Source organism: Aegilops tauschii, chromosome 3 (genome assembly GCF_002575655.3).
Source record: "Aegilops tauschii subsp. strangulata cultivar AL8/78 chromosome 3, Aet v6.0, whole genome shotgun sequence".
Classification (NCBI taxonomy): domain Eukaryota; kingdom Viridiplantae; phylum Streptophyta; class Magnoliopsida; order Poales; family Poaceae; genus Aegilops; species Aegilops tauschii.
In genome coordinates this window covers 605,050,642-605,075,941 of record NC_053037.3, presented here as the reverse complement: position 1 = coordinate 605,075,941, position 25,300 = coordinate 605,050,642, and the positions used below count along the sequence as shown (strand labels likewise).

The following is a 25,300-nucleotide window of genomic DNA, read 5'->3' as shown; positions in this document are numbered from 1 at the left end:
CCTTCATGTCTCTCTTAACGGACTCCTCCCATGTCAACTTCGGTCTACCCCGACCTCTCTTGACATTCTCCGTACGTTTTATCCGTCCGCTATGCACTGGATCTTTTGGAGGCCTGTGTTGAATATGCCCAAACCATCTCAGACGATGTTGGACAAGCTTCTCTTCAATTGGTGCTACGCTAACTGTTGAACATGTCACCTTTTAGTCGGCCAACACTCAGGCCATACAGCATTGCGGGTCGAACCGCCGTCAGTTCACATCTTCATCAATACCCCCGTCCTCCTGTAGCATTGGCCCCAAATATCGAAAGGTGTACTTCCGGGGCACCACCTGCCCACCAAGGCTAACCTCCACCTCCTCACACCTAGTAGTACTGCAACCGCACATCATGTACTCAGTTTTTGTTCTACTAAGCTTAAACCCTTTCGATTCCAAGGTTTGTCTCCATAACTCTAACTTCCTATTTACCCCCGTCTGACTATCGTCAACTAGCACCACATCGTCCGCAAAGAGCATACACCATGGGATATCTCCTTGTATATCCCTTGTGACCTCGTCCATCACCATGGCAAAAAGATAAGGGCTCAAAGTTGACCCCTGATGTAGTCCTATCTTAATCAGGAAGTCATCAGTGTCGACATCACTTGTTCGAACACTTGTCACAACATTATCGTACATGTCCTTGATGCGGGTAATGTACTTTGCTGGGACTTTGTGTTTCTCCAAGGCCCATCACATGACATTCCACGGTATCTTATCGTAGGCCTTCTCCAAGTCAATGAACACCATATGCAAGTCCTTCTTTTGCTCCCTGTATCTCTCCATAAGTTGTCGAACCAAGCAAATGGCTTCCATCGTCGATCTCTCAGGCATGAAACCAAACTGATTTTTGGATCATGCTTGTCATTCTTCTTAAGCGGTTCTCAAGAATAAGATGCACTAAGAGAATATAAGTGCAATTGTATCATGACACATTAGTAGTTGAGATCCTATACATCCCTGTTCATTGTGGTGAGCTAACCTTGGCAAAGGGAGCATGCATGCAACTCATTATGCAAAAATAACCTATAAGAATAGCCTGCACCAGCGAGAGTGGATTTTTGGAACGCGGGCGTATTGGAGGACCTTATTTTAAATACTTTAATAATCACATTCATTTTTTAAAAAAATTCCGAAAAGAATTCTACATGATCATATGGATGTATATTACATATGTGTAAAGTTTGGCGATGAAATAAGTAAACATGTGAGCTATACAAAAATGACAAAATGATGATTTCCAAATAGTGAATAATACATGCACTATTCATCTTTCCAGAGTCCTGATTTTGTCATTTTCGTGTGACTCACATGGTCACTTATATCAGCATCAAATTTTGCACATGTGTAATATACATCCATATAAACATGTTGATTTATTTTCATAATTTTTTGAAACTTCAAAATAGCATTTTGGCATTATTCAAAATATAGGGCTCCAATGCACCCGTGCTCCAAAGTGACTTTTTGCTGCACCAATGTACTATATCTTGAGAAAAGGAACTCCTTGGTCATCACCGAACATGCCCCAAAAGGATAATTTTAGATTTAATTTCTTGTTGCTTCCATCAACTAATCAAATCCTGCTACCAATAATAAAATAATAATTCTGCTATTACAAAAATTACTAACAATTCATAAACTGGTTATTTCTCTACTCTTGTCTCAGATTTTAAGCTATATCTGTTTCAGAACATTAGTTATTGCAATCTTAGAATGAACATAAACTGCTCCTCATCATCCATAATAAGTGAAAGTTTTGGAGAAATCATACAAAAGTAAAAGTCAGTATAGCCTTGTCAACTGGATGTTGCTTATGTGTCATGAATCTTTGTTATTTGTATCGATTAAATAGTGAATAAATAACAAATCCGAAAGATCATAGTAAATAAAGTAATTTAAAGGAAGCATATATCATGAAAAAGGTGATTAGGATTCCATCCGAGGCTTCCAACTATAGGCATCTCCCCTTTTTCTCAAACATACACTACAACCAAAAAGATGAAATGGTAGATGGAAACAACGATTAAATGCAGAACATGATGAAATAATTAAGCATGCATGGCATATTTATGTCTGAACTAAGAAGAATTTCCTGAAGAAATATACTTGCTATTTGGTAACAATAGTTGATGGTTTCATCATAGAGACAATAGCTAATGGCTTCATTGGAGGACAACCGACTTTGGACAAAAATATGATTGAAATTCAAAATCATGGACGTCTTCACTTAAGAGGGAAATAAAAATCAGAGGAAGAGAACTGGAAATTAAGTGGTTGTATAGGGAGATGTATATGCATGACTCATATAATCGAGATAGAAATTCAAATAGAAAGAAATCACGTGCATGCTTCATTTAATAGATATACTATATGAACACTAACTCAAGCAAACATACAATGTCCAAAAGGTTTAAAAAATAAGCAACTTCGATAATGGACAAAGCAATCATTGGGTCAGATCTAGGAGTTAACTCTCATCTGGAGTATATAAATATCAATGGAATCAGTATGAGTAAATAATAGCCACTTTACGTGGTAAGAAAATGCATATCTGCATGCAATCTGTGGAGTAAAGCATCAGCAATTCCCATGACTCAACTTCTAATGCACTATTGATGTTTCACGTGCAGGGTAATAACATGGTAGTATGAAGCCATCATCTTTAACCATCCAAGGTATCCTAGTGTGCTACCAATTAAAAAATAAACAGAAGTAATCTTGTGAACTGGTCAGGGAAAGAAGGAATATTTTCTTTCTGACATGCGAACTACCTGTGTGGTGGCTTAGAGGATGTGCATGTGGAGGAGAGGCAACTACTGCTCCTAGATATAAGTTTTTTTCGAAACAGAGGCAAAAGATTTGCATCATCTATTAAATAAGAAGAGAATATAGTTTGTTACAAGGGCACACTTCTACACGGCATGCAGGAATAGTCACATAAAATAATGTTCCCTAATTTCATAGCTCTGGCGGTGATCCAATGGTTTGCCTCGCGGATGATGTTGTTTAGCAAGATTGGTGGTGCAGTGCTCTTGCTTCGGACCATTTGGAACGAGCAGAATGCTCCTAGATATAAGTGAGGGTGACATGGAAGGACGGCTTCAATATTTTTGTTCAGATGGTACGAATCAACCTCATTTATCAGATATTTGGTGACGAATTTAATGGCTTGTAGAATACAGTAGGGGTTCAATCCAATAATTAGTGGGCTGCACCTGCACCAGGAAACGCGTGATGCAGCCCCGACGTGATGAGAAGCTCATATGGCCAGTACGTCCTCACGTCTGTTGTGCAGCCATGGGAAACAATGGATGAGGGTATTTCTTGTACGTACGTCAGCGTGCATCTTCTCTCATAATAGAATCGCTAGCTTTAGCTAGCTATCCTCGTGTACCCGTGCTTCTCAGGGTAACCAATCTATCAATCTATCTGTGCGTGGGTCACTGGTAGAAAATGGGCCTTTAGTCCCGGTTCGCAAAGGCCTTTAGTCTCGGCTGTGCAACCGGGACTAAATATGCGCGACTAAAGACCCCCCCCTTTAGTCGCGCCTCTTACGAACCGCGACGAAAGGCTTTAGTCCCGGTTCTCGTGGCTAACCGGGACTAAAGGCCCGTCCACGTGGGCGCCAGGGGTCCGTCGGGGCGGAGGACCTTTAGTCCCGGTTCTCGTGGCTAACCGGGACTAAAGGCCTCCTCCGCAGGTTTAGGGTTTTAGCCCCCCTAAACCTGGTTTCTTTGCGAATTTTTTTAATTTTTTTATTTTCAAATTTCTGAATTATTTTAACCTCTAATCTCTAATCACCACCCCTCATCACTGCTCAATTTATCCTCTAATCTCTAATCACCCTCATCATTCCAAATCATCTAACTTCCCGGACGGTCACCCATCCTCTCACTACTCCAGCTTGAGCACGCTTAACTTCCGGGTTCTATTCTCCCTCGTTTCCAAGTCTGCACTTGTTGTTTTCCTGACAATAGTAGGATGTCAATTCTATTAACCCTCAGGAATTTAGCTTGAGCACGAAGTGACACATTTCACTGTTTGAGTTTGAAACTATTGTTTTAAAAAACAATAATTATTTAGTAACACTAATATTTCTGGAATAATTAGTTGGACCATTGTTTGACCACTGTTTGACCACAGTTTGACCAGATTTGACCAAAGTTTAAAAAAATCTGAAATAATTATTTAGTAACACTAATATTCTAGAATAATTAGTTTGACCATTGTTTGACCACAGTTTGACCACAATTTGAAATTTTTTGAATTTTTTTGCCTCTCCAGATCTTAAAAGCCCCGTATCTTTTTTTCTGTTAGGTTTTTGAGGATTTTGAAAATGTTTAACGGGGTTTCCCCGGTTAAATTCGGATGTAACTTTTCGAGTAGATGAGTTTTCATATAAAAAACTTTTTCATCCGAGTTCGTATGCAAAAGTTATGCCCATTTTAAGAAATTCCAGAGAGATTTTGCAAATAAAGTCGAAATTCATATTTGTTAATTTTCCCAACAACTAGACCACATATCACATGGGAAACTTTTTTTTGACATTTCCATCATTTTCTTTTGTTTTTTCTAAAACTAAAAAGGCGATCAGGGGGGTGGTAGAGTTTGAAAATGAAGCCTCAAATCCCATTAGTCGCGGTTGGCCAGACCAACCGGGACTAAAGGCAACCGGGACTAAAGGTTAGACCTTTAGTCCCGGTTGGTCTGGCCAACCGCGACTAATGGCCTTCGGGCCATTAGTCGCGACCTTTAGTCCCGGTTGGTCTGGCCAACCGCGACTAAAGGCCTTCGGGCCAGCCTGAGGACCTTTAGTCCCGGTTGGCCAGGCCAACCGGGACTAAAGCCCCTCCCGTCCGCCAGCTGTCCACCGAGCGCGCTGGGCCCAGATAGTTGGGCGCGGGTCTCCTCCCGAACCGCGACTAAAGACCCCTTTGGTCGCGGTTCGATTATTTTGAAGACTAATGGGGGCGTATGGAAGCCTCCTTTTCTACTAGTGGGTGTTAATGATACTGTGCCAAAAAGTACAGGATCATACATCTCGTCGGAAATATAGGGCGTTTTCGCGGCAAAGAAACCTGCATCGCTTAGCTTCTGAGGAGAATGGATGGCTGCACAGTCGAGTTTGCCACACAGCCCACGGAGGCAAGCCGCCCACTTGCATCCCGTCGTTGTTGCCAAGCTGATGCACGCCACCGCCTCCATCGTCAAACACTCAGGGATACGGATATTAGATAGCTAGCATCCGCTGATCAATCTCCAACCCTGGGCACTATATACATATCAACATGCATATGCAACACGGTCTCCCTGCTCTCGTGGAACATGGCCACCGGCGACTCTGTGCAGCTCCCACATTGCACGCCCATATACAGCATCAACGGCCTCAGCTGCTACCTGTTTTCTTGGATGAGACTTGGATCGTGGTTTTATTCATGAAAGAAAAGAGGAGGAGCTACCATGTATTCTGGTTATGGAAGCATGTTTTTTTTAATAAATAGATGATAGGAGAGGACCGTGGTGATGGTCTTTTTTTTATAGGAAAAGTGCTGATGGTCCCCGTTTCTTGTGAGAAAAGGTCTCTTATAACGTTGTTAGTTTTTTCTTTTGAGATTGCGACTCTTATGACGTTTTTGTGAAGGAAAATATTGATATTTTTTCCTGATGTTATTAGTGTGCACGCTGTGTCGGTTTATTGATCTTTTTTTACTGATCTTAATTAGTGTATATGCATATAAGATCAGCTTCTCGTGGTCAATCTCCTTGATGATGTTTTCCTCACTCACCTGTTCTATTTTTATTTAGCTAGCTAGTGTACATATAAGTTCGATCTGAAAATAATATGGTAAATTCTTATACATTTTTGTTCTATTTACTTCATTTGTACCTAACTACGATAAGTAAATTCAGCACTCATTTTTTAACAGGTTGCATGTGCCTTTAAAAAAAAGATGTGATCACTTTGATGTCCATCCTCTTGGTATACTGGGTATGCACACCGTTCACTACTTATATTCCTCAAGGAATTTCATGCTGAAAAGAGAAAACAAAATAGCACAACAATTGGTGCGGATGTTATCCTTTTTTCTGTTTCATGTATAATTGTGTCATATATTTTCTCTAGATAGTTGTTGTTCCCTACTTATGTAATCAAAGTGGAGCTGTAATCACGTAGGAGCTCATCCCTCTACATTGACTCTACATATATCTTTGTCTTGGTCGTTGATTGTCTTGGTCGCCTGATGGACCTCGCTCAGCAGCTCAACGTCCTCTCGCCCCTCAGCAAGATGACCATCAAGCATAGGGCCTGCATTTACGCAGACGATGTTATCATCTTCATCAAACCTTTATTGCTGGACATCAATGCTATTTCGCAGATCATGGATCTCTTTGGTAAAGCTACAGGCCTATGCACCAATATGGCCAAAAGTAAAATTCTTCCAATCAGATGTGATGGTATTGATCTCACCTCTCTGCAAGTTGCTATTGGTTGTCAGATTGCTAGCTTCCCTTGTCCTTATTCGGGGATGCCCCTCTTGGATAAGCGTCTGAAATTGACTGATGTCCAAGAGCTCCTGGATAAGTTTTTTTTTTTGCTTGGAAGTGCTCTCCACGTACGCCGTGTGGTAGTTCCTGGATAAGCTCATCAAGAAAATTGTTGCATGGAAGGCTTGTTGGATCTCCTCCTCTGGGGGTTGGTTCTTGTTCGCTTCGTATTATCGGCCATGCTCATATTTTTGCTTCTTGCCATGGAGCAACCATAGTGGGTTATCAAGCAGATTGACAAACTGCAGTGTGCTTTCCTTTGGGCAGGAGTTGATGCTATCACTGGCGGTAAGTGCTTGGTGCGATGGTCGCAGGTTTGCTCGCCAGTGCAGTTTGGTGGGCTCGGTATCCCTTGTGTTCACAAACAAGGTATTGCTCTAAAAGCGAGGTGGTTGTGGCTCAATCATAGAGGAACTGACAAGCTATGGCATGATCTTCCGATTCCTGTCGATAAGGAAGTCAAGGCTCTGTTTGTTGCTTGTACTTGTTTCATCTTGGGTTATGGCAAATCAGTTTCCTTTTGGCATGACCACTGATTGAATGGGGAGGCTCCTGCATTTGTCTTCCCAAATCTTTATAAACACAGCAAGAAGAGGAAGATCATTGTTAATGAGGGCCTCACCAACAGTAAATGGATTTCTTCGATAAAGCACAACCCGGACGTTGATGTTCTTCCTAAATTTATCAGCCTTTGGCACCACACTCAAGTAATTTTGCTATCTGAAAGGGTGGATGTTCTAAGCTGGAAATGGACTCCTGATGGGAAGTACTATGCTAACTCTGATTATTTGTATCAGTTCTGGGGAAGGGTTAAGTTCCCTTATTTTAGGGAAACAGCAGGACTCTGCTGCGTATTTTATTATTTTTAAAAAGTAATAGAAAGTCTTCAGGAAAGAAAAGAAAGAAATAAAAACATACAAATACAAATAAATAAATAATATATCTAGTTTACTAGATTACAACAATTACAGTCTGGCTTAACGAAAATCATTCACCTAGTCATGAAAGCCACTGTATTCATGCCTTTTCGCTCTGTAGATGATCCACTTGAGCTCTTCTTTAAATTTTGTCCTGCAATGATACACACTTGTTGGGATCACCGCTGCGGTGGCGGCCTCTGGTTTAGTGGGCGCCGTCACGCGGAACACCCAGGCCCTGATCTAAGGTTTGGCCGGCCAAGCTCAGTGTAGTCCGCCTACTTCTGTGCATCCGTGCCAAAAAAATAAGAAACCCTTTATGATATATTTTTCTTGCGGGGGTAATTTCGTTTATTTTTGTTCAAAATCGGCTCATTTTCGTTCAAGAACACAAAATATGGATGGTGCTCTTCGTCCGGAATTTCCGTTAAAGCCGAATTGCGTCAATTTCATTCTGGGGCGGTATATTTTCCGAAATCCAAAACCTTAGGCGGGGAAGACGGCGGTATTGCTCGTTAATGGAGTAATATTTTTAGATTCTTTTAATTTATGGAGTATGGATGGCGTACGTGCTCCTGTCCTGTGTACGTGTACCATTCGTAGTACTAGTTGGTTGATAAGATGGCATGTACAATGGTTGATAAAATGGTCTTATCTTAAGTTTTGCATGTAATTTAGAGATGATAGAAATATTTGTCTACAATGGGTCATCTCTTAGCCTTATCGTCAATAACTAGTTATTTCTAAAAACATGGTGAGACATATTGTGCTAAGAGATCATCTCTTGTCTTCTCTTAAACAAGAAAAGACTAGCCTTTTCTTATGAGTTCTCTCTCCTCCACCTTATCTTTTATCCTACGTGGCATTCTTAAGATAGCACCATTGTACATGTCCTAAGGTACGTTGGTGAAAACAAGGAAAGAGAGGGGTTTTGGTCGGAACGGTTGTTGGCCGAGTGCCGACGACGAGTACTTCCGGCGACGGCGAGACGATGACGATGGAGTGCTTTCCGAAGGAACAAGCTGTACGAGCTCCGAAGCAAGCAGGCTAGCAGGTGGATCGATTCTTCTGCTCCCGTACACAATACACGTGAAGCTGGCTTGTACGATCACGCACGTACACCGGCCACCCTTTTTTTTGCTCTTCCTCGTTTGGTTTGATTCCGTCCGTTACGTAGCAGAAACGGTTTTCCTAAAAAAAAAAACGTAGGATCGAAACCCACTCGGCCTCCGGCTGTACCACACGCCGACTCGGACTACTGCTAGTTCTCGATGGATCAATGCTGCTGCTATATAAGAGCAGCCTCCAGCTTGGATCTCTCCATCAAACCAAGCCATCCAGCGCAGGTGCTTATTAACCAAGAGTCCAAGAGCCAAGGAGACAACCAGCAGATCGACAACAACATGGGGTGCAGCATGAGCCGCCTCCTCAAGACCACCGTCACGCTGATCATCCTCGTCCTTCTCCTCATGCCCGGGGCCTTAGCCGCCACTAGCTTCGATGCCTCACGAAGCCAACAGCTGCCGCTGCCGCGTGGGACGGTCCACGGGCCGGAGAGCGTCGCCTTCGACGGTCAAGGCCAGGGCCCCTACAGCGGCGTCTCTGACGGCCGGATCCTCAAGTGGAACGGCGAAAAGCTAGGATGGACTACCTATGCATATGGACCCGGCTACGATAGCAGGACGTGCACGCCGTCCAAGTTCAGCCCGGAGACTGAGACTGCCAGGGAGAGCCGCTGCGGCCGTCCGCTCGGCCTACGGTTCAACCAGAAATCGGGTGACCTCTACGTGGCCGACGCATACAAGGGGCTGATGCGGGTTGCGCCGGGCGGCGGGGAGGCCACCGTGTTGGTCAACCAGGTTGACGGTTTTCCTCTGCGCTTCACCAACGGTGTTGACGTCGATCAAGTTACGGGTCAGGTCTACTTCACCGACAGCTCGATGAACTATCAAAGGTCGCAGCATGAGATGGTCACTCGCACTGGGGACTCGACGGGCCGCCTCATGAGGTACGACCCACGGACATCCGATGTCACGGTGCTCCAGGCGGACATGACGTACCCCAACGGCGTCGCGCTCAGCGCCGACCGCACTCACCTCGTGGTCGCATCTACCGGACCATGCAAGCTGCTGAGGCATTGGATCAAAGGGGTCAACGCAGGCACATCGGAGCCTTTTGCCGACCTGCCCGGCTATCCAGATAACGTGAGGCCCGACACCAAAGGAGGCTATTGGGTGGCGTTACACCGCGAGAAGAATGAGTTACCCTTTGGTCGTGATAGTCATCGTCTCGCTGTCAGGGTCGGTAACGATGGGAAGATAGTCGAGGAGATGAGAGGGCCAAAGAAGGTGAGGCCCACCGAGATTATGGAGAGAGCAAATGGCAAAATCTACTTGGGTTCGGTAGAGCTTCCTTATGTCGGCGTTGTTAAGCGCAAGTAGAGAACTATTGTAGTAGATGCATATAGGATGCCTTTTAGTTTCTTGCTCTTACCACTAAATGTAATTTTTCAATTTATTTTTGTTTTCGTCGGATGGACTATTGTAATACACATTTTCTATCAGCAAATCATTATTTGTTCTTTCTTCCATATTTACGTGCATAAAAGCTAAATTCTATCCATATAAGAGCCAGCCTGCATGCTATTGCTAGCGAGAGAGCAGGGACGCACCATGCACTCGTGGATTGTTCCCTTCACGTAAACACGCAAAGTCAATGAATTTGCTCTTTATTCCTGCTGTAGAATTCTAGAACCACATATATGCAGTGCAATTCACACATACACATATGCCCTCAAAGTTTTTGTATGTTAAGACACTATATTATTTTTGACAAGAAACAATGGTTATACTTAGACGTGTACTGTGACGGCACTCCTCCCAATGGTTGCTACTTAGAAGTGTAGTATTGTACATTGGGGTGTGGCCCGTCACTAGGCATGTAAAAATATTTGTTCTCTCATTTTATCAATGCATCGAGACAAAAGCTTTTGTGTTTTATCAAAAATAATATAGTGTCTTGGCATACAAAAACTTTCAGGGCATATGTGTATGTGTGAATTGCATTGCATATATATGGTTCTAAAATTCTACAACAGAAACCGCCAAGAATAAAAGAAGTTCAGACGTAATGAACAAATTCGTTGAGATGGGTTTATTTTTTGTATCTATTAAAATAGGTTATGTTGTATCTTATGCCCTGCAAAATTTCATTTAAAATATGAGCACTTTTTAACTATGCAAAATATACGAGATTATAAGTTTATAGTTTAATGTGTCATTCACATATATGTTTTTTGTGCAGACCACAAGTTGTCATATTTTTTTTATAGTTTTTTTTTGCATGCACATGATGTATGCTAAACTACATCCATTTTGTGTTCATTTGTACGTTTGAATTGCACTGCATGTACGCACGTGCAACTCCTTTCTTCCTCTGATATAATCACCTGAACAGCTAATGGTCTCCAAATGGGCGCCGTTTGATTGGCATCCAAGGGTACAGGATCGAAGCATATTAATTTATGACGAAAAATACACCAGCTGGTCGTATAATTAATCTCGTCGCCTAGCCTAGCTGTGACCTCATGTCTGTCTACTACCTTCCATTTTCGTTCAATCCACACAGCGTTCCCTTTCACTTGTAGCTGCCCGGCCGCCATTTAAAGCCAACCCATCCCGGCCTCCGCAAGCTAGCCTGCCCTCCCAACAACCCTAGCCGCAAAATGGAACCCCAGCTCCCTGTTGCAGCCGCCGCCACCAACGCTCCTGCAGCCGCGCCGGAGATTGGCCGGTCGTTCATCGCCTGCCCCGAGGATTCCGGCCAAAAACGGTGGGTACACTATATGAAATTACGCATGCATATAGCTATATCTTTTACGGATTAGATCTATTTTATATTTTTTTCTTGTTGCTAGATCAAAAGCATATGCATCGACGGAATGAATCTCTAATCTCTTGATTTCCAAGTTTCAAAAGCATGCATCCAGGAAATGAATCTCTAAACTCTAGTGGGGTATTCTCCTGATTTGTTAGATTAATGTACTCCAATCTCTTGATTTGCAGCGTATGCACCTCAATGGATGAGCTGGACAGCCTAGACCGGGAAATCGTCTTCGCCGACCTGCTGCTACCCAAGGTGGCGGAGATGGTATTGGCCTCCGACGTAAAGGACTACATGGCGCTTTGAGGTGTGTGCAAGCCGTGGAGGGCCGCCACTGCCGACCCGAAGCTAGTGGGCATGGACCCGCGCTTCTACCCATGGCAATGGGAGATGACGAAAGGGGATGAGCGCACTGATCACAAGGCCAGGTTCGTAAACCATCTCACCAGCGCCTCCATCGAGCTCAACATCCCTCGGGAGTACGGGGACGTCGTCGCCAGCGCCGAGGGCCTCCTGGTGCTCTTAGCCTTAGGGTGGGATATGCGGCTGTTCAACCCGGTGACCGGGGCCGTCGCTGACCTGCCCAACGTCTTCCTCGAGAGCCCACCCTGGGCGATCGAGTGGAACGCGGCAGGAATGGTCTACAACGACGGCGAGGCTGATCCCACCGTGGTGCTGTATGTGACGGTGGGGTCGTTCAGGGAAGTAATCATGCACGCAAAGCCCGGCGACGTCAGGTGGCAGATCATGGATCCTTCGCCGGCGCTGTTAGAGTCCGGGCTCTTCGTGCGCGGCCAGTTCTTCCTGCCAACTCTAGAAGGGGATTTGCTCAGATATGCGCTCCGACCGCAGCCTCACTTCGTGTGCGTGGCTAGGCAGCACGCTCGCCACAGGCTTAGTAACAACTCGTTCATCAGATCCTTCCTGCAACTGGCCCGCCACCGCGACGGGGTGATGAGAATGCAGCTCGTGCGTGACGTCCTTGTCGTGTTCCCTAGCGAACACGTGGACATGGTTGTCGAGTTGTTCTGGGTGGACGTCACAGAGGGGAGCCTTACACTTGTGCAGCAACAGGACTTGGCCGATGGCGATGATCAGCGTGGTGATTACATGTTGGCGCTAGGCATCGGCAGTGATGAGTCTGAATCTGATGACTAGTACCATGTTCCAGCGATATGTTCCATCAAGACGTCTAGTGTCAAGACATTGCTGTATCCTTTTATCAGCTTGTTGTTGAATAATTTGCTGTCAGTTATTTCAATTCATGTAAAAAAATGTTTTATAATTTTGCGTGGAACATAATTATTATTGACGTTTTTTCCTATTCTTCAAAGCTGAAGTTATGTGCTTTCAATCACTACAAGATTAGTCATCAACCCGTGCACTTCCACGGGAAAGCAATTTAAGTTACAGATAATATCATACAGATGTGATTTTTTTTTATGCATCAATGATGAGTAATATATATAGAGAAGAGAAATGACATAAGTTCTGGGTATAAAAATCCTCGTATTCAAAATCAAGTAGCATGGGTGCATCAACATAGGAAACTCACACAAACTAATAAAATTCTATATCAGTATATATTGAACTCATGTTCCAATCATTTCCATGGAACTCCTTGGAAAGTACAAACCTACGTTATACTAAGCCAGTTATAGTTTGAAAAAAAATGAAGTTACTTCATTGAAAGATTAAAAAAGTTATATTAAACCTTAGTAACAACAACAACAACAAAGCCTTTAGTATCAAACAAGTTGGGGTAGGCTAGAGGTGAAACCCCTAAGATCTCGTGACCAACTGATGGCTCCGACACATGGATTGCAAGCTTCCACGCACCCCTATCCATAGATAGTTTTTTGGTGATACCCCAATCCTTCATGTGTCTCTTAACGGACTCCTCCCATGTCAACTTCGGTCTACCCCGACCTCTCTTGACATTCTCCGTACGTTTTATCCGTCCGCTATGCACTGGATCTTTTGGAGGCCTGTGTTGAATATGCCCAAACCATCTCAGACGATGTTGGACAAGCTTCTCTTCAATTGGTGCTACGCTAACTGTTGAACATGTCACCTTTTAGTCGGCCAACACTCAGGCCATACAGCATTGCGGGTCGAACCGCCGTCAGTTCACATCTTCATCAATACCCCCATCCTCCTGTAGCATTGGCCCCAAATATCGAAAGGTGTACTTCCGGGGCACCACCTGCCCACCAAGGCTAACCTCCACCTCCTCACACCTAGTAGTACTGCAACCGCACATCATGTACTCAGTTTTAGTTCTACTAAGCTTAAACCCTTTCGATTCCAAGGTTTTTCTCCATAACTCTAACTTCCTATTTACCCCCGTCTGACTATCGTCAACTAGCACCACATCGTCCGCAAAGAGCATACACCATGGGATATCTCCTTGTATATCCCTTGTGACCTCGTCCATCACCATGGCAAAAAGATAAGGGCTCAAAGTTGACCCCTGATGTAGTCCTATCTTAATCGGGAAGTCATCAGTGTCGACATCACTTGTTCGAACACTTGTCACAACATTATCGTACATGTCCTTGATGCGGGTAATGTACTTTGCTGGGACTTTGTGTTTCTCCAAGGCCCATCACATGACATTCCACGGTATCTTATCGTAGGCCTTCTCCAAGTCAATGAACACCATATGCAAGTCCTTCTTTTGCTCCCTGTATCTCTCCATAAGTTGTCGAACCAAGCAAATGGCTTCCATCGTCGATCTCCCAGGCATGAAACCAAACTGATTTTTGGATCATGCTTGTCATTCTTCTTAAGCGGTTCTCAAGAATAAGATGCACTAAGAGAATATAAGTGCAATTGTATCATGACACATTAGTAGTTGAGATCCTATACATCCCTGTTCATTGTGGTGAGCTAACCTTGGCAAAGGGAGCATGCATGCAACTCATTATGCAAAAATAACCTATAAGAATAGCCTGCACCAACGAGAGTGGATTTTTGGAACGCGGGCGTATTGGAGGACCTTATTTTAAATACTTTAATAATCACATTCATTTTTTAAAAAAATTCCGAAAAGAATTCTACATGATCATATGGATGTATATTACATATGTGTAAAGTTTGGCGATGAAATAAGTAAACATGTGAGCTATACAAAAATGACAAAATGATGATTTCCAAATAGTGAATAATACATGCACTATTCATCTTTCCAGAGTCCTGATTTTGTCATTTTCGTGTGACTCACATGGTCACTTATACCAGCATCAAATTTTGCACATGTGTAATATACATCCATATAAACATGTTGATTTATTTTCATAATTTTTTGAAACTTCAAAATAGCATTTTGGCATTATTCAAAATATAGGGCTCCAATGCACCCGTGCTCCAAAGTGACTTTTTGCTGCACCAATGTACTATATCTTGAGAAAAGGAACTCCTTGGTCATCACCGAACATGCCCCAAAAGGATAATTTTAGATTTAATTTCTTGTTGCTTCCATCAACTAATCAAATCCTGCTACCAATAATAAAATAATAATTCTGCTATTACAAAATTACTAACAATTCATAAACTGGTTATTTCTCTACTCTCGTCTCAGATTTTAAGCTATATCTGTTTCAGAACATTAGTTATTGCAATCTTAGAACGAACATAAACTGCTCCTCATCATCCATAATAAGTGAAAGTTTTGGAGAAATCATACAAAAGTAAATGTCAGTATAGCCTTGTCAACTGGATGTTGCTTATGTGTCATGAATCTTTGTTATTTGTATCGATTAAATAGTGAATAAATAACAAATCCGAAAGATCATAGTAAATAAAGTAATTTAAAGGAAGCATATATCATGAAAAAGGTGATTAGGATTCCATCCGAGGCTTCCAACTATAGGCATCTCCCCTTTTTCTCAAACATACACTACAACCAAAAAGATGAAATGGTAGATGGAAACAACGATTAAATGCAGAACATGATGAAATAATTAAGCTTGCATGGCATATTTGTGTCTGAACTAAGAACAATTTCCTGAAGAAATATACTTGCTATTTGGTAACAATAGTTGATGGTTTCATCATAGAGACAATAGCTAATGGCTTCATTGGAGGACAACCGACTTTGGACAAAAATATGATTGAAATTCAAAATCATGGACGTCTTCACTTAAGAGGGAAACAAAAATCAGAGGAAGAGAACTGGAAATTAAGTGGTTGTATAGGGAGATGTATATGCATGACTCATATAATCGAGATAGAAATTCAAATAGAAAGAAATCACGTGCATGCTTCATTTAATAGATATACTATATGAACACTAACTCAAGCAAACATACAATGTCCAAAAGGTTTAAAAAATAAGCAACTTCGATAATGGACAAAGCAATCATTGGGTCAGATCTAGGAGTTAACTCTCATCTAGAGTATATAAATATCAATGGAATCAGTATGAGTAAATAATAGCCACTTTACGTGGTAAGAAAATGCATATCTGCATGCAATCTGTGGAGTAAAGCATCAGCAATTCCCATGACTCAACTTCTAATGCACTATTGATGTTTCACGTGCAGGGTAATAACATGGTAGTATGAAGCCATCATCTTTCATCCATCCAAGGTATCCTAGTGTGCTACCAATTAAAAAATAAACAGAAGTAATCTTGTGAACTAGTCAGGGAAAGAAGGAATATTTTTTTTCTGACATGCGAACTACCTGTGTGGTGGCTTAGAGGATGTGCATGTGGAGGAGAGGCAACTACTGCTCCTAGATATAAGTTTTTTTTCGAAACAGAGGCAAAAGATTTGCATCATCTATTAAATAAGAAGAGAATATAGTTTGTTACAAGGGCACACTTCTACACGGCATGCAGGAATAGTCACACAAAATAATGTTCCCTAATTTCATAGCTCTGGCGGTGATCCAATGGTTTGCCTCGCGGATGATGTTGTTTAGCAAGATTGGTGGTGCAGTGCTCTTGCTTCGGACCATTTGGAACGAGCAGAATGCTCCTAGATATAAGTGAGGGTGACATGGAAGGACGGCTTCAATATTTTTGTTCAGATGGTACGGATCAACCTCATTTATCAGATATTTGGTGACGAATTTAATGGCTTGTAGAATACAGTAGGGGTTCAATCCAATAATTAGTGGGCTGCACCTGCACCAGGAAACGCGTGATGCAGCCCCGACGTGATGAGAAGCTCATATGGCCAGTACGTCCTCACGTCTGTTGTGCAGCCATGGGAAACAATGGATGAGGGTATTGCTTGTACGTACATCAGCGTGCGTCTTCTCTCATAATAGAATCGCTAGCTTTAGCTAGCTATCCTCGTGTACCCGTGCTTCTCAGGGTAACCAATCTATCTGTGCGTGGGTCACTGGTAGAAAATGGGCCTTTAGTCCCGGTTCGCAAAGGCCTTTAGTCCCGGCTGTGCAACCGGGACTAAATACGCGCGACTAAAGACCCCCCCCCCCTTAGTCGCGCCTCTTACGAACCGCGACTAAAGGCTTTAGTCCCGGTTCTCGTGGCTAACCGGGACTAAAGGCCCGTCCACGTGGGCGCCAGGGGTCCGTCGGGGCGGAGGACCTTTAGTCCCGGTTCTCGTGGCTAACCGGGACTAAAGGCCTCCTCCGCAGGCTTAGGGTTTTAGGCCCCCTAAACCTGGTTTCTTTGCGAATTTTTTTAATTTTTTTTAATTTTCAAATTTCTGAATTATTTTAACCTCTAATCTCTAATCACCACCCCTCATCACTGCTCAATTTATCCTCTAATCTCTAATCACCCCTCATCATTCCAAATCATCTAACTTCCCGGACGGTCACCCATCCTCTCACTACTCCAGCCTCAGCACGCTTAACTTCCGGGTTCTATTCTCCCTCGTTTCCAAGTCTGCACTTGTTGTTTTCCTGACAATAGTAGGATGTCAATTCTATTAACCCTCAGGAATTTAGCTTGAGCACGAAGTGACACATTTCACTGTTTGAGTTTGAAACTATTGTTTTAAAAAACAATAATTATTTAGTAACACTAATATTTCTGGAATAATTAGTTGGACCATTGTTTGACCACTGTTTGACCACTGTTTGACCAGATTTGACCAAAGTTTAAAAAAATCTGAAATAATTATTTAGTAACACTAATATTCTAGAATAATTAGTTTGACCATTGTTTGACCACAGTTTGACCACAATTTGAATTTTTTTGAATTTTTTTGCCTCTCCAGATCTTAAAAGCCCCGTATCTTTTTTCTATTAGGTTTTTGAGGATTTTGAAAATGTTTAACGGGGTTCCCCCGGTTAAATTCGGATGTAACTTTTCGAGTAGATGATTTTTCATATAAAAAACTTTTTCATCCGAGTTCGTATGCAAAAGTTATGCCCATTTTAAGAAATTCCAGAGAGATTTTGCAAATAAAGTCGAAAATCATATTTGTTAATTTTCCCAACAACTAGACCACATATAACATGGGAAACTTTTTTTTTGACATTTCCATCATTTTCTTTTGTTTTTTCTAAAACTGAAAAGGCGATCCGGGGGGTGGTAGAGTTTGAAAATGAAGCCTCAAATCCCGAAGGCCATTAGTCGCGACCTTTAGTCCCGGTTGGTCTGACCAACCGCGACTAAAGGCCTTCGGGCCAGCCTGAGGACCTTTAGTCCCGGTTGGCCAGGCCAACCGGGACTAAAGCCCCTCCCGTCCGCCAGCTGTCGACCGAGCGCGCTGGGCCCAGATAGTTGGTCGCGGGTCTCCTCCCGAACCGCGACTAAAGACCCCTTTGATCGCGGTTCGATTATTTTGAAGACTAATGGGGGCGTATGGAAGCCTCTTTTTCTACTAGTGGGTGTTAATGATACTGTGCCAAAAAGTACAGGATCATACATCTCGTTGGAAATATAGGGCGTTTTCGCGGCAAAGGAACTTGCATCGCTTAGCTTCTGAGGAGAATGGATGGCTGCACAGTCGAGTTTGCCACACAGCCCACGGAGGCAAGCCGCCCACTTGCATCCCGTCGTTGTTGCCAAGCTGATGCACGCCACCGCCTCCATCGTCAAACACTCAGGGATACGGATATTAGATAGCTAGCATCCGCTGATCAATCTCCAACCCTGGGCACTATATACATATCAACATGCATATGCAACACGGTCTCCCTGCTCTCGTGGAACCTGGCCACCGGCGACTCTGTGCAGCTCCCACATTGCACGCCCATATACAGCATCAACGGCCTCAGCTGCTACCTGTTTTCTTGGATGAGACTTGGATCGTGGTTTTATTCATGAAAGAAAAGAGGAGGAGCTACCATGTATTCTGGTTATGGAAGCATGTTTTTTTTAATAAATAGATGATAGGAGAGGACCGTGGTGATGGTCTTTTTTATATAGGAAAAGTGCTGATGGTCCCCGTTTCTTGTGAGAAAAGGTCTCTTATAACGTTGTTAGTTTTTTCTTTTGAGATTGCGACTCTTATGACGTTTTTGTGAAGGAAAATATTGATATTTTTTCCTGATGTTATTAGTGTGCACGCTGTGTCGGTTTATTGATCTTTTTTTCTGATCTTAATTAGTGTATATGCATATAAGATCAGCTTCTCGTGGTCAATCTCCTTGATGATGTTTTCCTCACTCACCTGTTCTATTTTTATTTAGCTAGCTAGTGTACATATATGTTCGATCTGAAAATAATATGGTAAATTCTTATACATTTTTGTTCTATTTACTTCATTTGTACCTAACTACGATAAGTAAATTCAGCACTCATTTTTTAACAGGTTGCATGTGCCTTTAAAAAAAAGATGTGATCACTTTGATGTCCATCCTCTTGGTATACTGGGTATGCACACCGTTCACTACTTATATTCCTCAAGGAATTTCATGCTGAAAAGAGAAAACAAAATAGCACAACAATTGGTGCGGATGTTATCCTTTTTTCTGTTTCATGTATAATTGTGTCATATATTTTCTCTAGATAGTTGTTGTTCCCTACTTATGTAATCAAAGTGGAGCTGTAATCACGTAGGAGCTCATCCCTCTACATTGACTCTACATATATCTTTGTCTTGGTCGTTGATTGTCTTGGTCGTTGATTGTCTTGGTCGCCTGATGGACCTCGCTCAGCAGCTCAACGTCCTCTCGCCCCTCAGCAAGATGACCATCAAGCATAGGGCCTGCATTTACGTAGACGATGTTATCATCTTCATCAAACCTTTATTGCTGGACATCAATGCTGTTTCGCAGATCATGGATCTCTTTGGTAAAGCTACAGGCCTATGCACCAATATGGCCAAAAGTAAAATTCTTCCAATCAGATGTGATGGTATTGATCTCACCTCTCTGCAAGTTGCTATTGGTTGTCAGATTGCTAGCTTCCCTTGTCCTTATTCGGGGATGCCCCTCTTGGATAAGCGTCTGAAATTGACTGATGTCCAAGAGCTCCTGGATAAGTTTTTTTTGCTTGGAAGTGCTCTCCACGTACGCCGTGTGGTAGTTCCTGGATAAGCTCATCAAGAAAATTGTTGCATGGAAGGCTTGTTCGATCTCCTCCTCTGGGGGTTGGTTCTTGTTCGCTTCGTATTATCGGCCATGCTCATATTTTTGCTTCTTGCCATGGAGCAACCATAGTGGGTTATCAAGCAGATTGACAAACTGCAGTGTGCTTTCCTTTGGGCAGGAGTTGATGCTATCACTGGCGGTAAGTGCTTGGTGCGATGGTCGCAGGTTTGCTCGCCAGTGCAGTTTGGTGGGCTCGGTATCCCTTGTGTTCACAAACAAGGTATTGCTCTAAAAGCGAGGTGGTTGTGGCTCAATCATAGAGGAACTGACAAGCTATGGCATGATCTTCCGATTCCTGTCGATAAGGAAGTCAAGGCTCTGTTTGTTGCTAGTACTTGTTTCATCTTGGGTTATGGCAAATCAGTTTCCTTTTGGCATGACCACTGATTGAATGGGGAGGCTCCTGCATTTGTCTTCCCAAATCTTTATAAACACAGCAAGAAGAGGAAGATCATTGTTAATGAGGGCCTCACCAACAGTAAATGGATTTCTTCGATAAAGCACAACCCGGACGTTGATGTTCTTCCTAAATTTATCAGCCTTTGGCACCACACTCAAGTAATTTTGCTATCTGAAAGGGAGGATGTTCTAAGCTGGAAATGGACTCCTGATGGGAAGTACTATGCTAACTCTGATTATTTGTATCAGTTCTGGGGAAGGGTTAAGTTCCCTTATTTTAGGGAAACAGCAGGACTCTGCTGCGTATTTTTATTAATTTTTAAAAAGTAATAGAAAGTCTTCAGGAAAGAAAAGAAAGAAATAAAAACATACAAATACAAATAAATAAATAATATATCTAGTTTACTAGATTACAACAATTACAGTCTGGCTTAACGAAAATCTTTCATCAAGTCATGAAAGCCACTGTATTCATGCCTTTTCGCTCTGTAGATGATCCACTTGAGCTCTTCTTTAAATTTTGTCCTGCAATGATACACACTTGTTGGGATCACCGCTGCGGTGGCGGCCTCTGGTTTAGTGGGCGCCGTCACGCCGGAACACCCAGGCCCTGATCTAAGGTTTGGCCGGCCGAGCTCAGTGTAGTCCGCCTACTTCTGTGCATCCGTGCCAAAAAAAAAAGAAACCCTTTATGATATATTTTTCTTGCGGGGGTAATTTCGTTTATTTTTGTTCAAAATCGGCTCATTTTCGTTCAAGAACACAAAATATGGATGGTGCTCTTCGTCCGGAATTTCCGTTAAAGCCGAATTGCGTCAATTTCATTCTGGGGCGGTATATTTTCCGAAATCCAAAACCTTAGGCGGGGAAGACGGCGGTATTGCTCCTTAATGGAGTAATATTTTTAGATTCTTTTAATTTATGGAGTATGGATGGCGTACGTGCTCCTGTCCTGTGTACGTGTACCATTCGTAGTACTAGTTGGTTGATAAGATGGCATGTACAATGGTTGATAAAATGGTCTTATCTTAAGTCTTGCATGTAATTTAGAGATGATAGAAATATTTGTCTACAATGGGTCATCTCTTAGCCTTATCCTCAATAACTAGTTATTTCTAAAAACATGGTGAGACATATTGTGCTAAGGGATCATCTCTTGTCTTCTCTTAAATAAGAAAAGACTAGCCTTTTCTTATGAGTTCTCTCTCCTCCACCTTATCTTTTATCCTATGTGGCATTCTTAAGATAGCACCATTGTACATGTCCTAAGGTACGTTGGTGAAAACAAGGAAAGAGAGGGGTTTTGGTCGGAACGGTTGTTGGCCGAGTGCCGACGACGAGTACTTCCGGGCGACGGCGAGACGATGACGATGGAGTGCTTTCCGAAGGAACAAGCTGTACGAGCTCCGAAGCAAGCAGGCTAGCAGGTGGATCGATTCTTCTGCTCCCATACACAATACACGTGAAGCTGGCTTGTACGATCACGCACGTACACCGGCCACCCTTTTTTTTGCTCTTCCTCGTTTGGTTTGATTCCGTCCGTTACGTAGCAGAAACGGTTTTCCTAAAAAAAAAAAACGTAGGATCGAAACCCACTCGGCCTCCGGCTGTACCACACGCCGACTCCGACTACTGCTAGTTCTCGATGGATCAATGCTGCTGCTATATAAGAGCAGCCTCCAGCTTGGATCTCTCCATCAAACCAAGCCATCCAGCGCAGGTGCTTATTAACCAAGAGTCCAAGAGCCAAGGAGACAACCAGCAGATCGACAACAACATGGGGTGCAGCATGAGCCGCCTCCTCAAGACCACCGTCACGCTGATCATCCTCGTCCTTCTCCTCATGCCCGGGGCCTTAGCCGCCACTAGCTTCGATGCCTCACGAAGCCAACAGCTGCCGCTGCCGCGTGGGACGGTCCACGGGCCGGAGAGCGTCGCCTTCGACGGTCAAGGCCAGGGCCCCTACAGCGGCGTCTCTGACGGCCGGATCCTCAAGTGGAACGGCGAAAAGCTAGGATGGACTACCTATGCATATGGACCCGGCTACGATAGCAGGACGTGCAGGCCGTCCAAGTTCAGCCCGGAGACTGAGACTGCCAGAGAGAGCCGCTGCGGCCGTCCGCTCGGCCTACGGTTCAACCAGAAATCAGGTGACCTCTACGTGGCCGACGCATACAAGGGGCTGATGCGGGTTGCGCCGGGCGGCGGGGAGGCCACCGTGTTGGTCAACCAGGTTGACGGTTTTCCTCTGCCCTTCACCAACGGTGTTGACGTCGATCAAGTTACGGGTCAGGTCTACTTCACCGACAGCTCGATGAACTATCAAAGGTCGCAGCATGAGATGGTCACTCGCACTGGGGACTCGACGGGCCGCCTCATGAGGTACGACCCACGGACATCCGATGTCACGGTGCTCCAGGCGGGCATGACGTACCCCAACGGCGTCGCGCTCAGCGCCGACCGCACTCACCTCGTGGTCGCATCTACCGGACCATGCAAGCTGCTGAGGCATTGGATCAAAGGGGTCAACGCAGGCACATCGGAGCCTTTTGCCGACCTGCCCGGCTATCCAGATAACGTGAGGCCCGACACCAAAGGAGGCTATTGGGTGGCGTTACACCGCGAGAAGAATGAGTTACCCTTTGGTCGTGATAGTCATCGTCTCGCTGTCAGGGTCGGTAACGATGCTAAGATAGTCGAGGAGATGAGAGGGCCAAAGAAGGTGAGGCCCACCGAGATTATGAAGAGAGCAAATGGCAAAATCTACTTGGGTTCGGTAGAGCTTCCTTATGTCGGGGTTGTTAAGCGCAAGTAGAGAACTATTGTAGTAGATGCATATAGGATGCCTTTTAGTTTCTTGCTCTGACCACTAAATGTAATTTTTCAATTTATTTTTGTTTTCGTCTGATGGACTATTGTAATACACATTTTCTATCAGCAAATCATTATTTGTTCTTTCCTCCATATTTACGTGCATAAAAGCTAAATTCTATCCATATAAGAGCCAGCCTGCATGCTATTGCTATCGAGAGAGCAGGGACGCACCATGCACTCGTGGATTGTTCCCTTCACGTAAACACGCAAAGTCAATGAATTTGCTCTTTATTCCTGCTGTAGAATTCTAGAACCACATATATGCAGTGCAATTCACACATACACATATGCCCTCAAAGTTTTTGTATGTCAAGACACTATATTATTTTTGACAAGAAACAATGGTTATACTTAGACGTGTACTGTGACGGCACTCCTCCCAATGGTTGCTACGTAGAAGTGTAGTATTGTACATTGGGGTGTGGCCCGTCACTAGGCATGTAAAAATATTTGTTCTCTCATTTTATCAATGCATCGAGACAAAAGCTTTTGTGTTTTATCAAAAATAATATAGTGTCCTGGCATACAAAAACTTTCAGGGCATATGTGTATGTGTGAATTGCATTGCATATATGTGGTTCTAAAATTCTACAACAGAAATCGCCAAGAATAAAAGAAGTTCAGACGTAATGAACAAATTCGTTGAGATGGGTTTATTTTTTGTATCTATTAAAATAGGTTATGTTGTATCTTATGCCCTGCAAAATTTCATTTAAAATATGAGCACTTTTTAACTATGCAAAATATACGAGATTATAAGTTTATAGTTTAATGTGTCATTCACATATATGTTTTTTGTGCAGACCACAAGTTGTCATATTTTTTTTATAGTTTTTTTTGCATGCACACGATGTATGCTAAACTACATCCATTTTGTGTTCATTTGTACGTTTGAATTGCACTGCATGTACGCACGTGCAACTCCTTTCTTCCTCTGATATAATCACCTGAACAGCTAATGGTCTCCAAATGGGCACCGTTTGATTGGCATCCAAGGGTACAGGATCGAAGCATATTAATTTATGACGAAAAATACACCAGCTGGTCGTATAATTAATCTCGTCGCCTAGCCTAGCTGTGACCTCATGTCTGTCTACTACCTTCCATTTTCGTTCAATCCACACAGCGTTCCCTTTCACTTGTAGCTGCCCGGCCGCCATTTAAAGCCAACCCATCCCGGCCTCCGCAAGCTAGCCTGCCCTCCCAACAACCCTAGCCGCAAAATGGAACCCCAGCTCCCTGTTGCAGCCGCCGCCACCAACGCTCCTGCAGCCGCGCCGGAGATTGGCCGGTCGTTCATCGCCTGCCCCGAGGATTCCGGCCAAAAACGGTGGGTACACTATATGAAATTACGCATGCATATAGCTATATCTTTTACGGATTAGATCTATTTTATATTTTTTTCTTGTTGCTAGATCAAAAGCATATGCATCGACGGAATGAATCTCTAATCTCTTGATTTCCAAGTTTCAAAAGCATGCATCCAGGAAATGAATCTCTAAACTCTAGTGGGGTATTCTCCTGATTTGTTAGATTAATGTACTCCAATCTCTTGATTTGCAGCGTATGCACCTCAATGGATGAGCTGGACAGCCTAGACCGGGAAATGGTCTTCGCCGACCTGCTGCTACCCAAGGTGGCGGAGATGGTATTGGCCTCCGACGTAAAGGACTACATGGCGCTTTGAGGTGCGTGCAAGCCGTGGAGGGCCGCCACTGCCGACCCGAAGCTAGTGGGCATGGACCCGCGCTTCTACCCATGGCAATGGGAGATGACGAAAGGGGATGAGCGCACCGATCACAAGGCCAGGTTCGTAAACCATCTCACTAGCGCCTCCATCGAGCTCAACATCCCTCGGGAGTACGGGGACGTCGTCGCCAGCGCCGAGGGCCTCCTGGTGCTCTTAGCCTTAGGGTGGGATATGCGGCTGTTCAACCCGGTGACCGGGGCCGTCGCTGACCTGCCCAACGTCTTCCTCGAGAGCCCACCCTGGGCGATCGAGTGGAACGCGGCAGGAATGGTCTACAACGACGGCGAGGCTGATCCCACCGTGGTGCTGTATGTGACGGTGGGGTCGTTCAGGGAAGTAATCATGCACGCAAAGCCCGGCGACGTC

The 25,300-nt window shown here is 43.7% G+C and overlaps 1 protein-coding gene and 1 pseudogene across 1 annotated transcript; both read left to right on the top strand.

The window, feature by feature from the left end:
* Positions 1–8,909: 8,909 nt before the first annotated feature.
* LOC141021082 (protein STRICTOSIDINE SYNTHASE-LIKE 10-like) lies at positions 8,910–9,947 on the top strand (annotated as a pseudogene).
* A 12,008-nt stretch (positions 9,948–21,955) lies between these two features.
* On the top strand, positions 21,956–24,871 carry LOC141020807 (protein STRICTOSIDINE SYNTHASE-LIKE 3-like). Its single transcript, XM_073495750.1, has 3 exons — positions 21,956–23,032; positions 24,330–24,514; positions 24,748–24,871. Exons 1-3 carry the CDS (start codon positions 21,956–21,958, stop codon positions 24,869–24,871), a joined length of 1,386 nt encoding a protein of 461 aa, XP_073351851.1.
* The last annotated feature ends 429 nt before the right edge of the window (positions 24,872–25,300 follow it).

Bases quoted from the DNA above. Each gene is read 5' to 3' on its own strand.
- LOC141020807 (XM_073495750.1), top strand. From the start codon at position 21,956: ATGGATCAATGCTGCTGCTATATAAGAGCAGCCTCCAGCTTGGATCTC. The intron at 23,033-24,329 runs GTGAGGCCCACC...TTTCACTTGTAG, and splicing joins AGATGAGAGGGCCAAAGAAG to CTGCCCGGCCGCCATTTAAA. The intron at 24,515-24,747 runs GTGGGTACACTA...CTTGATTTGCAG, and splicing joins GAGGATTCCGGCCAAAAACG to CGTATGCACCTCAATGGATG.